The sequence below is a fragment of the Nesoenas mayeri genome (assembly GCF_963082525.1).
Source record: "Nesoenas mayeri genome assembly, chromosome: 2".
Lineage (NCBI taxonomy): Eukaryota > Metazoa > Chordata > Aves > Columbiformes > Columbidae > Nesoenas > Nesoenas mayeri.
This window is the reverse complement of record NC_137543.1, coordinates 62,275,534-62,294,115: the sequence shown is the minus strand read 5'-3', so window position 1 is coordinate 62,294,115 and position 18,582 is coordinate 62,275,534. Positions and strand designations below refer to the sequence as shown.

At 38.5% G+C, this 18,582-nt stretch overlaps 1 protein-coding gene across 1 annotated transcript in view; it reads right to left on the bottom strand.

Annotated features, from left to right (window-relative positions):
* Positions 1 to 18,582, bottom strand: part of ZNF407 (zinc finger protein 407) — a 348,368-nt gene that overhangs the window by 126,433 nt on the left and 203,353 nt on the right. The window contains exons 5-7 of the mRNA XM_080340472.1: positions 18,299 to 18,465; positions 13,758 to 13,841; positions 4,918 to 5,038 (exon numbers count right to left, since the gene is read on the bottom strand). Of these exons, the coding sequence (XP_080196598.1) occupies positions 4,918 to 5,038; positions 13,758 to 13,841; positions 18,299 to 18,465 (372 nt within the window). The remainder of the gene's footprint in view (positions 1 to 4,917; positions 5,039 to 13,757; positions 13,842 to 18,298; positions 18,466 to 18,582) is intronic.

Below are 18,582 nucleotides of genomic sequence, written 5' to 3'. Positions count from 1 at the left end.
AGAATGTTGTCTAATTATTTTATTATGCATAATAAATGTAAAATATTTATTTTAGTTTACATAATTGTATTAAAAATGTATGCTATTTATTCTCAGTCTTGTAAGACATCCTTCAAGAGTCATCTACTTTATAGGAAGGTGCATTTACAGAATGAATGCTGTTTTGCTGGTCTGGCTGTTTGTTTTATCTAGCTTCTAAATCCTCTGATTTATGGCTGTGAACCATCACCAACGCCCTGGATGTTGCCCTCCATTCCCTCCCTTCCCCTCACCACCACAGGTACTCTATACAAAATGAACCATACAGCGGAATCCCAGGGAAATAAGAGTAATTTTGTTTAATTACAGCACGGGGATGGCGCAAAGTGTGTTAACATTATACCCGCCCCACACCCTTACAGTCCAAGTTGTAGCAATATTGTTTCTGTATCACAAAACTATGCCAGTGCTCCTCCTGAGCCCAGAACTCCAACAAATCTGACTGTGAGAAAAGCAGGGCTCTGCCTTTTGTGCCCTTGCCACAAAACAATGCAATCCAGATCCACTTCGTACTGAAACATCCTCCTCACACACACCATGAACATAAATTATTACTTGCCTGAGTAGCTGTGATAGTTACATGGAAAGTCAGTACCAATGGAAGTTGAATTTAAAGCCTGAGATACGACTTATATGAGATTTCCAATTCTTTACTTAAGACATATGCACAAAACCAGTTCAGACTTTGAAAATGCTGTATATCTGCACCTTCCATTGACATTATCTGACTCATGGGAGTTTAGCACTTCTAAAATCATGTTAAATTCAGGTGCCTAAACATGTTGCAGGTTTTGAAAGTCTGGCCAAAGACTGTACCAGTGAGAGATTTAGAAATCAGATGAAGTTCCCAGGCGTTGTTCAGTTTCAGGAGGTTACGTGGGTCTTCACCACCTACTGTGCACATTCCCAAATGCAGTGTCACTGTCAGGATAGCTCTAGGATCATGTAATCTGAAAAGTTCGGCCACATAATGCATCTTTTTTAAATGACTAAGAAATATAAAATAAGCATTGCATGCATAATGCTGGTGTAAGGCCCTATGAGACCAATTCTGCATTATAAAATTAAGTTGAACGTTAATTAGGAGTGAATGAATATTTTTGTATGACAGAACACACTGGCTTAAGAATGAAGAGACATGCTGTGTGATTTGGAAAAGTAAATGCAAAGGAAAATCGTGCATATTTTTATCTAAATTGGGCAAACCTAAGTTGAAAACACAAATGTGAAAAATTATAACCAAAACATTTAACAGGCAAATTTTTATATTTATAAAGATATATTTTTCTTCCTTCAAAAGGAATCAGATTTTTAAAACTAGACTGAAAAAAAATTCAAATTATAACATTACTAGAAGTCACATGCTGCTATACAGAAAAGCAGATGTTTATTTCTTTGTTATCACTATCCAAAAGATTTAGACAAAAACAAATATCAAGTGGTCACAGTACAAAAAGTAGAGATGGAAGGTAACATTTCTGCAAGAATATTTAAGTCCAACAGTAAACACAGATTTTAAAAGCAACTTGGTAAAACAAAAAGAGCAGAATCTCCCTTTTTCTTTTTGGGAATACGCATACTATTGAGAATGTACAGTTTGTGAGCTAAAAATGCTAGTGTTTTTATTATTCACTTCAGAAAACCACATCTATTTATGTCTTCTAGCTAAAAAAATCATTTATCATGCTGTGCGTTATATAGGGAACAAACTCCCTTTTCTGTTCCATGCAGCCAAAATCAATCTTTTTCCCATGGTATCTTACAGCCTATTTCATTTCAGTTTTTGCTGCTAAGCAAAAAAAGAAAGAGTTCTAGATGCCTGTCCAGCCACAGGTGATCCACATTTTCATAACAGTTCCTAAATTCAGATTAGTTTCTTTCTGTACTTCTAGCCAGGGTTAGCTTGCCTTTTAAGTCACTAGACTGGCAAGAGTTTTTGCAGGATGATTGTTCACAATTTCCTCCTGAGGAACTGGAAAAGCTTGAAATCAGTGATCTCTAAGAACCCTCTGAGCACTGATGAGCTGAACAGGAATAATTAAAATACTTTGTATTTAGATACTCTTTTAATTCAAGTGTCTCAAGCTACTTTATAGAATAGAGAGATCACTTCACCTGTCGGTGAAAGGAGACTTTATGGTAGCACTAACAATACCCCACGTCCGTACACAAAATGAGGAATATTCACCTCACTGAAACTACAAGGGTCATTAAAGTGTCTGCAGTTGCCAAGCAACACTAAACAGAAACATCTGAAACAGTCTGGATCAACTTAAGAGTGCAAGGGCTTGAAGCACCGCAGTGAGAGCTTGACCACTAGACACGGCGGTGAATTTTATTACTAGGTCAGCAGATTTTAAAATCTTGATTTGATGTTTTCTGTAGGTGACACTGACAAGAGTACCGTCTGCACAACTAGCGTAAAAGACATTGACAGAGTTGCTGATACCTTTCCATGAAAAGACACAGTACTGGGTGAGTTGACAAGGAGGCAACATGTGATTCCCTTAAAATTATATTTTAACACAAAGGAGAGGGGGAAAAAAAAAGATGAGAGAGGTGGACAGGGAGTAAAAAATAAACTTGCCAACAAGGCTGGCTAATATCCCAGGCCTGTGGAAACTGGCAGGCACAAGCAGGACTGCTGGGCTAATAAAGAGAGCAGCCCCCTGTTGTACTGGCTCCTCTGCAGCTACACCAAGTGCCTCCCTGAACTCGCAGCAGCAGCACCGCTCCGACTCCTGCATCCCTGCCAGATGCTTTTCAGCTGAGCTCAGAACAAATTTCCTGCAGAATCAAAGCTTCATCAGCTGGTATCTGTTGAGATCAGTCTCCAAAGATTAGGTCAAAATTGGCCTGCAAGGGATGGAAACTAACTAACTATTACCATGAAACATTTATTTTTCAATAAGATACAGGCAGGGGATGCTCAGAGATTTCTTGTTAATCCTGATAAAATAAGTTATGCTTGCTTCTTCTCTAATAACCTCCAATATAATAAAATACTAGTAAGTAACTTGTCATTTCTAGAAATTTCATTCCCATAGAGAAAACTGTCCATCCAAAGGAAAATGATCTCCTGCCTTCACTAAATAGAGGATTAAAGTTATGCATTTTGTCATACCAAGCAAGGGAACTGTATCCACTCATTGTGTGCATGTAACAAACCCCAAACTGCAAACTGATTCATGTCTACAGTGCTCTCAGGCTCTAGGGTCTTCAAGCCAGGAGCTCAAACCCACTGTGACCCACCTCTAATTACCTAGTTCTGTAATAAATCTATTCCTTCCAATTGGGATGGTTCATTAAAGTGGATGACCCCAAGATTGACTCTCCTCAAACACACAGTATCACAGACAGGACTCTGTTTAACTCCATTGCAGCACAACATGTCACATTATTGCTTAGATGCTCTTACTTCACTCAACAGACTTTTTAATGCAAACACGCTGACAAATGCAAACCCACCCCTCTTAGATGACTTACTGAAGCTGACAGAAACACTTCTATTAAAACTAAAATAAAAACACACACACACCCCCTCCCTGCCACCAACCACAAAAAAACCCACCACAAACAGGGGGACCCAAAAGGCAGCAGCACAAAAACAGAAGTCCTTCTCAAAGTTATTGAATTCAGTTCTCTGCAGTTCTAGGCACTAATTTAATGGGTGCTCAATACAGAAGAGTTCAAAGAACATTTTCTCCACAGGCAGAAACCAATGTAACAAAAATTTTTCTACAGAAACTGCTTGATAACTGCAGGAGCTTTCTGTACATGAGCTTTCTCTAAAGCAGCTCATAACTCCAGTGAAACCAGGTATTATGAGAGCGGTGAGGTTTTGTTATGTAATCCTGTTTTACGAAACTATATTCAAACTTACGCTAAAAGAACATTACAGTTGTGTGCTCAGCATTAAAAGAAAATAAAAAGTGTTATAGTGGTATAATCAAATGTTTAACTTTCTCCTCTTTCATGCACGCATCACAGCAGATACGTCTAATTACAGAGTCATATGTCATTCATCAAATATAATACTGAGTTTTTAAAAAGTTTTTGAACACCGACTCTTGCAAATTACTCATTACCAACTTCTGTGGATTCCTTTATAGTACATATAGATTAGCCACCGTACTACATGGTATTAACGGTGATCAGGATTGTAGAAAAAGTATGTTCAAGAAAAGAATAATTTAAGAAGCAATATGAGATCATTTAATAAGTAGTCTATAATGAACATAAGACACATGGGATGAGCACAAGTAATCTTAACTGTCCTTTCATGTGATTGTTGAGAATTGAATCTACTGCCCAAACAGGATGCGTTTTAGTGGTGCAACACAGGAGAATTTGATGTGCAACCAACCCTACATCCAACTGTCATCACACCACCCTGGCTGGCAAGAAGGAAAACAAGATTCTGCAGCACTGTAACTGGCTCCAGTTGCTTCCCATTCTAATAAGTGTCTGGTGAGTATTTAGGCTGCTAAGCCTTTTAGGAGACTTTTCGGTTCTTGGTGAAATGGTTGCAAACCAACCGAGAAAAATTTCAAAACTGCAACTGATTTGAAAAGGCGATGCAGATAAGCAGCCTCACCATGGAGAATTCTAACAGACACTAGAGCAGCTGTGAAACAAACACTCAACATTAGCACTGCAGTCTTACCACTAAAAGGTTTCCCATCATTTGTTTTTCTTTATAAAGTAATACCTAAATACTGAAAACTAAGTTTTTAAATTTAGCTCCTAATTTAATATGCAATTACTGCTGCCCTGATGGTGTTTTAATGGCAATATATTTTTATTGGTGACTTCAAATGAACCTCGTCTGATCACCTTAACCCTTCTCTCATCATGCTTTAGTTAACGACTCATTACCTGTAGTCACACCAGGGACATCTGTAAGGCTTTTCTCCAGTATGGACACGCTTATGTCGTGTCAGATGCGATTGTGTTGTGGATGCGAAGTTACACTCGTCACATTTGAATGGTTTCTCTCCTAGAAGGTGACAAGAGATGATATGCATTATCAGTTTTCATCAACAGAAAAGTCTAAATTTATGTCAAATCTCTTGAGACAGATTTTAGTCCATGTATACATAAACGACCACAAATACAAAACAAACTTCCAAATACAATGCATTAATTGCAAAATACTGTTCTCACTATAACATGTACACTTCAGCTGACTTCCCATGTGGTGTACGCAGCAGCAAAAAGGAGTTGAAAGAACTGCACTGACACAGGGTAACCGTGTTACTGGGCCTTATTTCATAAAAATATTATCACCAGGTGACAGGCGCTCCTCTCACCCTACACCTTCTGTTGAAGTTAGACCCATGAATAGCCCTGAAAGCAATACTGTTGGAGACAGAAGGTGAGAAATTGGTCTGAAGCTTGTATTCAGTGCCTGCTCAGAAATGAACATCTCCAGGAGGAAAGAGCCTTTGGTTTGGGATTTTTTTGTCCTATCCATTAAATAATAAACATAAACCAGGACTGAGAATAAGACCCAGAACTCAATGCTCTATTCCTCCTCTCCTGCCTGCTGTCCTTCTGCCCTTGTGAATCTTTTCTGAACAGCAGAAGGAATTGAAAGGTTTATGAAAGGGAAAAAAAAAAACTACCAAACCTAGACTAGGACAAGAATATTTTCAGAAGAGTAAAATTTAATCTCTGTTGAATTGTGCAACTGCACTGAATATTTTTAGAGGACTACTAATTTAAGAAAGATGAAAGTCTCTAGCTTATAAATTATAATGTGGAAAAAAGTACTTTTCCTTCCAGTGGATGGGTCCACCCCTTAGAAGACAGTAAGGCAAAATCTCACAGTAGATATGCATACTGTGACACTTAGCAAAGACACCTGCATCCCATTTTTCCAACTAGTTGCTCCAGAATTATTCTGTGCAGCTTCCAGGCACATGTAATTGCCATTTAGGGAGGAAAAGGGGTGTGTGTGGGGGGGTGGTTTGTACACAGAAGACAAAAGGCAGCTCCTAAGTAGGTGATTGTGACTACATTGTGCCAGCCTTTGGAAGTATTTATCCTAAAGACTACATAAGGATTTAACATCCCTAACTTAAGAAGTCCGAACAAAATTGCCAGGGATAGACACCTACCTTGTAGACTGTTCAGAGCTCTAGAATAGGCAGTTTCAAAATTGAACCCTAAGCCTCTTAGCAGGTAGAATTTGCAGTTTTTCAGACTGACAGGAGACACACCACCAGCAGAGGACACATCACTAGCAAAACTGGCCATGCCTCCGAGCTAGATATTTCAAGCCTGCTTAAAGAATCTGCATTTTCCATTCTTGAAGATGGCTGGGGCTTTTTGTCTCCCAAGGGAAGAAGAAATACAAGGTCCTCAGGCCTGAAAATCTTGCACCGTTGTATGAAGGGACAACGGAGCAGCTTCTGAAAGTTCCATAAAGAGCGGGAATAATTGCTTTTAGCAGCTGCTGGAGAGAATCGCAGACACTATTTTTCATTTATTGTTTCATGGGACGAGGAAAGGTGAAGGGGCAGGACACAATGAGGAAGCCTCTATGCTGGACAAATTGAGACTGCTAGAAAATATGTCTTTCCTGCCCCAAACGGGGTTTTCTTGTCAGACACTGACTCTTTGCTCTGGAGAAGCCGACTCTCCCAGCAGCTGGAATGGTACTGGCTGCTGCTTCAATTAAACTCTTTGGGAGGCCATCGACTCCCTAGCAACGTAACCTGCTCTTGAACCGAAGATTTCCTGTGCCTGATTTATTTTATCTTCTAGTATTACAGAAGATAGCAACATTTTCAAGCCTAAGTAGTAAAGGCACAGGTATTTTAGATAACATACATACTTATTTTAACTGCTTTCATTTAAAATGCAGTAGAACCTTGCCAGCTCGCCCTGTTGTAAAAAAGGAGATTTGACCTGAAAAGTGATTTTGTAGTTTGCCATTCAGGGGAGGATGGATCAGATAAAGGTCTGCTGCTGTGCTGGGGAAGGGCTGGTGGGGCTGACAGACCAGCCGGGTTCCGTGGAAGCCAGGAGGGCTCGCAAATCCCATCGTGACCAAAAGAAAAATTATAATCCTCGCCTGCTGCTCCAGGAAGTTTCTCCTTAGAAAATCCTTGTGGCTAACTGCTCCTGTCAAGTGGACTATGTGTAAATCTCGCCTGACAGAAAATACATCACAGCAGCACCACACAACAAAAGCCAACTAAACTGGGAGGAAAAAAGACGGCCTAGCATGCCCTATAACTCTTAGCAGCTGCACAGGGGACAAGAAGTATCTGTTTTTATGGAAGATTAAGCAGGTTGAAAAGTATAGTTGAAAAAATCTAAAACAAGACTAGGTATTTCCTTGGGTTGGGGAGTGTTGAAGAGTATATTGACAGTATTCTTTAAGCAACACTGTAATAACTCTGAAATAATGTATCAAAAAATGTGCTAGGACAAACTCTACGTATTTAAAGATTAAAGGTAAAATATAAACAAACAAAACACAAAAACCAAACCACGGCAAACAAAAACAAGCACACGCCAAAACAAAACCAAACAAAAACACAACCTCACACACCTTATGGTTACAGAAGACTTGTCTGTGCCTCACTGTCTCTAAGTTTATCAGTAAGAAACCTCACAAAAAAAAGGAGGATATGTGCCCCAAAATACCCCAATGGTCACAAGCTCTGTGGAGGGAAAAAACGAAGGACAATCCAAGATCAAGGACCCACTATCTTTGGGGTTTTTTATTTCATTTTTACCACAAGCACTTTTAAAAAGCTGTGCATCCTAACCACAGGATCACGAAAGAAGAAAAGGTTTCACTTTTTTGGAACTTCTGAAGTGCACCAGTTAAGTCACCTGACATGGAAAATTTCAGCTCCAACAATGAAAGTTTGGGAAAGCACCCAATAAAAAAGGTCAGATCACAGGGAGCACCGGTCTGTACAAAAGCAGTTATTAAGCTTCAGGCTTAACAGACTAAGGCTTTCTTTTTCCTCTTGCCTCTCTAAATTCTGCACTGACTTCTTTTAGCATCTATCTTAGCTTCCAGCCTCTCCCAAATTACACCTTTCTTTTTCTTCCTCTTTTCTCTGATATTACCTCTTTTGAGTTCTCTCTCTTTTATGACGGGCTTTTTAGGACATAGAGCATACCTTACTGCTATCATAAGTTTCTCTGTGCAGTTATGTACTTAACATGTAGTTTTTAAAGGAAAAATGAAATAACACAGTACATTGTTGATTTGTGGATGGCAAAGTGAATTTTTTATTCATAATCATGACCATCCAAGATACTTTCTACCTATAGATTATATACAGCATTTACACGAATGAGCTACTGAGTATCCAGCTTTCACATAAATGAAGTAAAAAAATAAAAATCAAATGGTGCCATCAATTCATAAGTCTTGTGCGATTAATCAGAATCTTAGTAAGATGGAAGAAATCTTACTTGGGTTGTTTCAATAGGAAATGATTGCTTTCAATCCTGTTTGCCCTTCACATGATGTGTTGTGCATGCAGCACAGAAAGATTCCTATAAGTCTCATTTGACCTAAGGAATGAGCAGACCACAAAACACAGCCATCTTCTTGCATGTTCTTATTTCCAGCTATTTCTCGTGTTTGTTAAGGCTGTTCCCTCGAGAGGCACTTACAAGCTTGCTAATGAAGTCTGAAGTATATTGAAGTAAATTCTGTTTACTTTTAGTCTGTTCAAGTTTTTACATATAAGACATATAAAAACAAGTTCATCCTTGGTCTCGTTTCCTTAAGAGAAAACCTGTAGATACCATAGGGTTGCTCTTCCATAGCAAAAAAGATGATTGACATTTGTATGCTCAGAACTGAGAGGAAAACTGTTTCACTAGACAGTTTCTCTTAAGTAGAGAGAAAGTTTTATGATACCCAGGTTTTTGGTGTCAGTTCTGGCCAAAGGTTTGCTATAATCAAGTTCCACACTCCGCTGCAAATATTGGCATAAATGGAAAAGGAAAAACAATACAGATTCTCTCCAAATTTCACCTCTCCTCTTGCTGAAAAAGAACACTAAGATTTCTTACTGTGCTACATTTTCTGTAGTATTTGACATTATGAGTTTTTTAAGCTGTGGTGGAGAAGTTGAAGGGATGAGGCTACATTATACATTAAATACAATGCTGAGTAGTGCAACTACACATTAAAGTCAAAGAGCAGTTCACATGAGAAACAGAAACACAAAGTGAGTCACTCATCTGGATAAAAACACATACATTATTAAATTTTCTTTCTTTATTACATTGACCTATAAATGTCTTGAAAAGCGCAAGATTGAAATGAGTGAGCAGAAGCAATCATACAAACAGTGATCTGTATGATATAAGCTACCATCTTCAAAAATTCATGAAAATATCTGAACAAAGACACAATCTTCTTTAAGCAGTCCCATATGTTCAGGGTGACTCTCACAGAACTGCTGTGACCACTACGTGTGTACTTACCCTATAATGCTCTACTACTGCAACATACTTCTATGATCCCCTGGAAGATTCCACCACAACCAATATATGAGAAGCAAAGGATGGGGTTTTTGCGATTTGCAAGAGTACTAACCAACAGTAAAAAGGGAATTTCACACAAGAGAACACAGACTGGGACCGATCAGCACTGCTGGAGTGGGCCAGCTACTACAACACTAAATGGAAGTTTACTGGGAAACATATATAAGAAGAGAAAACTAGAGTAGTATAAAAAGCTAGATAAATAAACAAGGAGAGTAGAACAATAACAACAAGAACATTAAAAAAAATTAAAAGAATAAACTGTTTTCACGTTTTCATTTCAAGTCAGTAATAATTACCCTCGATATTTTTTCTCTCTTATGCAATTTCCTAGTTGATCATGATTAAGGCAAAATATTTAAATAATACTGATATTATACTTTTCTTCCATGTGTGCGCGTGTGCTTTTGGTAGCTGATATAGAGGTTATTTACTCTTGCTTACAAAATTCAGAAAATAGCTTAAATTCTTTGTGAAATCCAACTAATTCTAAATTCAGCCAATACTAAAATTCAGAGCTTTGTCTTCCTATCTTCTGGCAGATTTTCTTACTCAGGCAAAACGTGAATTTAAAAAATAGTTTCATGATGACTCAAAACATGAAAAATTTTCCTTCTAGTCACATTGAGGAACAGAACTACAGTATATCCGTTCTTGCAGCACTGCAAGCTCTCCTTTATTTACCACATAGCAACAGCTGGTATTGCAAATGGTCTAAGTTTCTCTAGGCAGTTTCTGCTCGCAGCCCAGGCCACCACAAGTGTCCATTGTGACCCATTCAGTAGAGATGTAAGTATTCTTTACAGTGTGATTAAATTCTGGTCAAACTCTGGACCACTTTTGAAGTTGCCATTGTTTCAGTTTTAAAAAATCGAAGGTCAGGCCACTGATATTGACATAGCCAGTGAAAATCTTGCACAATTTCATAGACTGATTCTTGGAGACTATATAAAGATGCATTCAGATCATAAAACATTACATCAGGCCAAAATCAGCCAAAGACTTAGCTTATTCTGTGTTTGAAGTGTGTGATTCTAACAGGACCAGGTCAGTCATTAAGGAGATAACATATTTAACAGAGAATAAAAACATCAACTGGTGAAACACCAGGGATCTTTTGAAAGATCAAATTATTTTTTTCTACTTTGCAGTTCTACTTTACAGTTGAGAAAGCCTCTAACAAGAAAATCTATATGCAAATGCATTATGTTTGCAAGTAAATTAAGTACAAACATTTTTCAAGTCTTAAAACTAAGGCCTTTTTCTTTCAGTTTAATAACATTCCTGTACTTCTTTTCATTTAAAAACCAAAACCATATCTTCCAGAGACAACATCCTATGTACCGAACTAGACCCCACAGCTTGCTCCATGGGTGACCAAGGGCCAGATTTTGCCAGCCTTATTGACACCAAGTTACACTTTATACTCCCTGTAATATTTCTGAAGAAAATGCATCTTTCACAAGGTAAAGCTGTTTCTCCAGTTACATAAAAATAATCTCAGCTAACAAGAGCGGAGCAGAGTAAGAAATCTCAGAATCAAGAGCATCAAAAGCCTAAGTGGCTGGTCCTGCCGACAGCCCTCTCTTGTGTCAAATATCTATCAGCAGCTGAACATTTCTCTGGGGTGTCAGGACACCTCAGGCCTTGAGGCTGGGACGAGAGGAGGCTTGTTAAGCCGGTTAAGACTCCTCAACTATATGTGAGGATTTGCTCATTTGCCCTTGAATCAAGGGTCTCTGACAGGTGATAGAAGTAAATCTTGGATTGGAAGATGTTCTGTGTCAGCCCCCTAGACAGCTTGTATTACAGTAGGGAATTATTTAAGCCATTTAGACTATTTTTGATACCTATCCCTTTCAGAACTGATTGTAATTTGCTTTGGCATTCTGCTCTGGGAAAATTGTGCCAACTGGGGACACAGAAGGGAAAATACAGGTACAAAGAGGAGTGCGTGCAGCTAAGGACTGAGATGAAGTTGTGCACTGGATAAAAATACAAGGGGAGCCACGTAAGTGCAACAATGCAAAGGTGGATTGTGTCATTCTCCTTGAAACAAATAGAAGTTACAGATAATTTTTCTGCTAAAGAATCATCTCTGATTGTTTGTGCCACAGAGGCAGATAAATGCCAAAAAGATAGATCCTTCTGCCTCTGAGATGCTGTCCTGTATAGTATAAAGTTAATAGCAAAGTAATAACGAGCCTCCAGTCCTGACATAAAATATAAAGTTATGCCTGCTAGATGCAAGCTTCATGATCTATAACCTGTGAATCCCTGTGATCATAGCACAAAAGTCTCTACCATACTGGCAAACGAAGGGCAAAATGCCATAGAAAACATGAACAGTTTTTCACCAGGAACATACCGAATTTTCAGAGTCATTTTGAACACAAACCAGGAAATATTTTTTTCTATCAGCTTGTGGCCTAATGATATAAAAATTTAACATATAACCCCTTATAAGGGCTTACATTTCTGAGAAACCAGATCTGTACTCACATAACAGGTAAAGACAAGAAGGGCAAAGAGAAGAAGATGCATTTCTTCTGCTTTTCTCTTCTGAAATGATTGTTTACCATTTGTGTGGCTGCACTGACTGAGTCCTAGACATATGCATGATCCCACTGTGCCACATGGCAGGCCAATAAAAAACAAAAGGTAGTTCCCATCCTATTGATATCAATGATTTCTTTCTGCTAAAGGAAAAAAAAATACTAATAATTTTCACATTTAGCCCACATGTGAACTTCAGCCAACAAGTGACAATCCTCCAGAGCTCCAGAAAAATGGAAACAGTTAAAACTGCAGCATGCAACTTCCATTCCATTAGTTGCAATTGCTCCTGTTTTCATTCAGAGAGTGTAACACTAAGAGAGAGCTTATTATATTTAATAAGTGTGGCAGTACTCTCACAAAGTGTATTTTCCTCATTATCAGAAGAAAAATTCTGGAAGTATCATTACTAGTTAGACTTGCAAGTAAAATTTGGCCCTGAATTTTTTTTTTTTTTTTTAATTTTTATTTTTTAGAGCTTACCCACTTCAAGATATTGTCTGACTGGCACTGAAAACTCTACAGTTTTGAAAGCATTAGACTCTCCTTCAAATGCGTTTGTTTTAATAAACTGAAAACAGGGTGGGAAGAATGGCTTCAGGCTCTCAAGAAAGAGAGTAGCTGCTCTTCAGGAAATTACGCACTTAGATGGTGTATGTCCTGAATCCAGATTAGTTTATTTAGGGACATAATAAAATCTCCCACTGAGGTTCCTTTACAAAATCCATGGAAAATTCATGACGTAACAACTGCAGCTTCTCATTTCTTTCCACTGTACATTAGACAATGGTCACTTAACTCACACAGCAACTCCTGCTGATGTTACATTACCCTCATGGTAGTCCGTAGAACAAAAACTACAGTGGCTTAAGCAGCAACACTTCTGTGTCTGTTTGAACAAAATCTATTCAAATAATCAAACACATACAAGGAACTACTAAAAAGCACAATTAAGGTAAAATGTGTTAATAAATGTTTAATGCTTACAGTTTTTCTGATCTTTCTGAAACTAAGAACCAATTTAATTTTATCCGATATTAAATTTTTATAAGCAGGTGGTGGGAAAGCTTTACTAATTCTGGGCGAGAAATCCTGCTTTACATGCTGACCATGTGGTAACTCTTAAAGTCGTACCTATTAATTACAAGCTACCTTAAAATTACAAGAGGGCAACTGAAACAACACTAGCTTTCAACCATGTCTCAGTCCAAAATAATGGATTAATCTATATGTAGTCTCTAATTTTCACTCAGGGACAAATCTAGCAGACTCTTGCAAAATCTTCACAGTAGGTAATCTATTTGGGCCTTGGAATACAAAAATAGTAGACTTAGCATTCATTTCAAGAAGAAATCCAGTCTTTAGAATTGGACTTCCTTCAGAAAAAAACCACCAAAAATACCCCCCCAGCCTCCCCCTGAGCAATTATTCAAACTCCCAGCTAACTAACAGATTCGACGCAGACCTTGGGTACACCGATTTTACAAGAAATACGAAAAAAAGCCAAGCAAACAATGAGCCGACGCGTTATTTGTGCTGAAACGTTCTATTTGACTTGCGTTCCACCCCGGCGTGGAGGGACTTCCCTCGCCGGAGAAAACACAGCAGAGAGCAAAGACAGCTTTACTGACCTGTGTGCTGCCGTCGGTGCTTGGTGAGGGCATGACGTGTCCCGCCGGCAAAGCCACAGAGGTCACAGAGGAATGACTTCTCGCCTGTTGCAACAATAAACAGATGAGGGACTGCGGAGGTCACAGATCATTAAAACATATCTATCAAGGCTTTCAGGGTTACTAATTCCTCCAATCAAATGTTTCCATGTAAATATGTCAAATGGGAATGAAATTACCACTGCGGTTTATTGACTGTGATAAAATCTGAAAAGCACCACTGAACATAATTACATACTTGTCAGACCCATAAAAATTAGCTTTATTATCAATGGAATGGTTTTGTACAACTTCATTTCTGTTAGATGTCTTCCAGATGGGGCTGCTTTATGCACTTGAACAGTTTTTATGCATATCCTGATTTTTTACAATTCCCATACATCTGGCCTTTCTGTGCTGAGTAAAGATTGCCTGGAAAAAAGTTAATATACTGTATATATGATTCTGCTTAAATAAAATATATTGAATTTACTAACAAATTAAGGGTACTGAGAAATTTTCAACAGACTAGATCACAGTCATCTTTAGTTACCTTCTATTTATTAGTAAGTATTTAATTATTCACTTGAATATACAGAAGAGCCAGGCAACAATAAAAGCCACGTTATTCGGTACCAGTGGCAATTCAGCACTGGTTATGTTTCTAAAGTTTTCATGACATAAAGAAAATAAGTCTGGGGATTGCTACTGAAATTGCAGCAGAACTTCTATTGTTCGTCTTCAAATGATAATTTGATAATTCTTCATTCCAAACCTCTGGACCAATTAGAAAGATTTTGGCAAGCTCAATACCCATTAAAAGTGTGCAAATGTTCTCTTTTTAGTTTTTAGTTTTTTTCTTTTAATAGAAGTTAGGATTTTGCCCTGTTGTCTAAAATACATTTCACAGCAATACTTTTACTCAGTATGTACTAACATGAATAGCAATATCAGCCCACGAAGGCCACAGGGAAGGTCATTATGTATTAATAGTGGTGACCTCAGATCTATAATCAATAACCTCAGAAAACACCAAAATTTTGATTTGTCTTTTTTTTTTTTAAAGAATCGCATTAGTCATTTGAAGCCAAATTGTCTTATTTCGCAGTAACATAGCAGAGAGGGGGCTGGTGGGGCAATGATGCTGAATTCATTGAAACTAACAGTTTCCTTCGAATTCTTCCCTGTGGGGAAGGAAATCCAGTTTCTACAAAAGACGGCGGGGTTAAGAGGTCGGATGTCAAATTACCAAGTCCTCCCAAGAAGACAGAGGGATGGAAACCCCCACGTTGTTTATTCCCACATAACTGGGCACGCTGATCCACAGACCTTCTGGAAAAGCGCGGAGCCTTGGTTTAACTTTGGATGCCATTAATATAGAAGTGAGAGACCATCTTGTGAGCCAGAGCTCCACAGGGACCAGCTGCCCCTCCCACCATGGGCTCCACGGGGGTCCCAGGGGAACCCCAGTTCCCCACAGGCAGGAGCCCCCAGGCCCCACGTGGCAAAAGGAAAGCAATTCCTACCAAGTGTCCAAGGAGGCCTGAAAACCACCACTAAAGTAGGACCATAAAAATGGTAGCTAGGCTAGGAAATGCCATTGGCACATATTAATCTCTATTTTAGAATAAAGTAAACAGTGTATTGTTACTTTCTACACCCAAATTTGGTCATGAAAAGCAGGTTTTTAAAAATTTGGTCCATTTACGAGAGTATCCCAAGACAGAACCCAAGGTGTAAAATAATTTCAGTACCTCCTTTTAGGAGTCAGTTCTAGCAATCTGTAATTATAATTGAATTAAAAACCACAATGACAAAATGAAAACCAAACAACAGCAAACAGAAAAAAAAGAGTGGAAACCCATCCTAATGATCACATAAAGAATGCATATGTGTAACTGATGGAACAAAATATGAATTTTACTGTGAAAACCTTTGTCAGTCATATTATTGTTGGGTTTATACATGATTGTTACATGGATATTTCTGCATAATACCATTCACTCCCCTTTTTTTTTTTTAATAAGGATCTTCAGCATGTGACACTTAAATTCATTAAAATATCAAAGAAAAGGAATAGAAGTACTACACCTAATCCTTAATTATAATTAAATATTAATTTAATTAATTAATCAATTTAAAGTATAAATCTTTATAACTAGCTGCAATGGCTAACACCCTAGCATAAAATTCACACTTTAAAGTTAAATGCTGTACCATGCCTACCAAGAAATTGCTCATCATCTATATATTGTCATAAATTAGCTCAGGTTGTGTTTAACATCTAGGAGCAGACTTCAGTACGGCCTGCAGCTCCATACACTAATGAGGACACAGAGTACCCATAGCATCTTTGCAAGCTTATGGATTTACTGGGTGGTTTATATTTGGGCCTTTGGAACAGCTTTTTGAGCCACAGAGAAATGATTCAAAACCAACCAACAGCTTTAAAATAGGGAAATTGATCCACCCTAGAAAATGATTTGCCAGTTAAATATTCCACTCTCCTCTAGGTCGGATCGGGGAGGTCTCATGCAGGGTGGGCTTTGGAGGGATTCAGCGGGGCTTTGGATCCGAAAACACAAAACTAGAGGAGATTTCGCCCCTGTTTTTTAAGCCCAGGAAAGGTGGTGATGCATTCGATTTTCTGCAACATTCATTTTCAGGCATATTAATGAATTCAATACCTTATTTGTGCATGTATGGTGCTCTACGCACAAATACAAAAACACAGAGAAAACTTCATCACCTGTGACTTTAAGTTCAATTGCACAGAATTTTGCAGCCCTGAAGTTTGATGTGGGTCGAATCCCTCATATCTAGACATAATATTTCATTTGATGTTATGGGCATGTATTGATACATAGATGTAGTTTACATTCTTCTGGATATGTTTAACAATTTTATCATTCCAACTTCAGAATCTGTGACTTTTTAACTTTTAGGAAAATGTAAAGGCAATATTTCACCTGCTGTACAGGGGGCTGATCTAACTTGCCATGTTTATATGATAGCAGAAATGCAATAGAAAATGGTCCTTTTCTTAACAACTTGAATTAGTTTCAAGTGTGCCATTTTGCATTCAAATGTAGAAAGACACGGAAACCAATCCTTTATTTTCTATTAGAAAACAGCCACTGTCCCCTATCTCTCATTATGGTGCAGACTACAAGACCTAACAACAAAAATCCATATTATTGATCTAGCCAAGTCTCCACAATTATTCTTTAGAAGGAAACGCCGACGATAAATTACATCTGCACTGGCTTTTCATCTGCTGTTCGATATAAGTGATCTCTCAGGGCAGGCTGGAGACCTTAAATCGTCAACATCCTTGTCAAAGAAGCTAAGGAGGCCTGGGCTTCCCACAAACAGCTTTGGAGGAACTTTTAACCTACAGTTTCAAGTTAGAGCACAGATCTTTGGAAAATGGGGAAGAATCTGTTCAGGAAAAATAAACAAATGTTTTTATTTCATGTGAAAACAGTACACCTGATCTCTGTGAGAAAATGGCCGGGCTATAAGCGCAGCATGATTTTTCTAAGTCTCTTTTTCACTTTCCCAACCACGCACATGTCTAAGTTCCTAGAAGAGCTCAGATAATGTAATGTCAACTTTATACCTCTTTTCTTTATGTACTATAATTATATGAAGCCTAATAGAATTTCAAAATCTGCATTCCATACACTTATTTCTCCTGAAACCAATGTCACATATGGGTTGTATGAAAAATGATATTTACTGTTATTAGCACTGAATAGTATTTCTAAGAACTTCGGCATATTTCACAGGCACTTATTTTCTAGATACTGCACTTGTCACAGCTTAAATTTTATTTAACTTCAAACCTAGAATTAACAATGCCTGTTCCCTTGCTAAAGGTTCTGTATCACTTAAATCAATTAAATTTAAGCGCATATTTTACAAAAATGCTCACTTGATCCATCTGAAATACATCACCAAATTTGAATTTTTTTTCAGTAATTACGGTTCTCTGAAGAAAAAGAAAATCACGCCTGTATTTCAGAGGGTATTTTACTTGAGCGTACATTGCCACATGCACACAAAGGCTGCAAGGAGAGAAAAGGATTGCTATTAAAAATAACAAGTGCTGAAGAGCTTATTACTTCTGCTGTTTCCTTTGCACCTGTACTCAGTTAACCGAGCTTCTTTACGTAAAACCTGATTGTTTTTAGTCGCCAGCAGCTCTAATCCATCGTTTCACTGGTGAGTGAAGGATTATCGCAGATCCTGCTAAGAGGATGTGCACTTTTACATGTGTTATACCCCATTAAAGACAAGAGTTGTGTTTGAATGATCATCCCAAAAGCTCAATTAAACCAAACTCAGATGTCAAAACCCTATTTCAGGCCATGGCGTGCTCTCCCCCGGCTCCAGCTGCCGCGGGGCAAGAACTGGGAGTGGAGGTAGGCACCTTCCAAAAATGAGACGGTTTTACTAAGAGGCTCCCTTTCTGCCTTGTTCATCCAGCTCTCAGCCCAAGGGAGAAACATCTCTCAAACCTGTGTGCGTCCTAAAGTGGTCCTTCATGGCGGAGGCGGTGAGGAAGGAGTAATGGCAGGTGGGCCAGGTGCACTTGAAGGGCTTCTCTCCCGTGTGCAGCTTCATGTGGTTGTTCAGGGCCCACTTCTCCGTGAAGCTCCTGTCACACAGGTGACATGTAAATTTCCTGGGTAAGGCAAGAGAAGGAGGAATTAAAAGCCGGCACATGCACAAAGCGAGCGGAGGAGCGTGTTTTTAACCCGAAGCGTGGTAAATGCATAGACTTTCGTGAAGAGAATTGCAG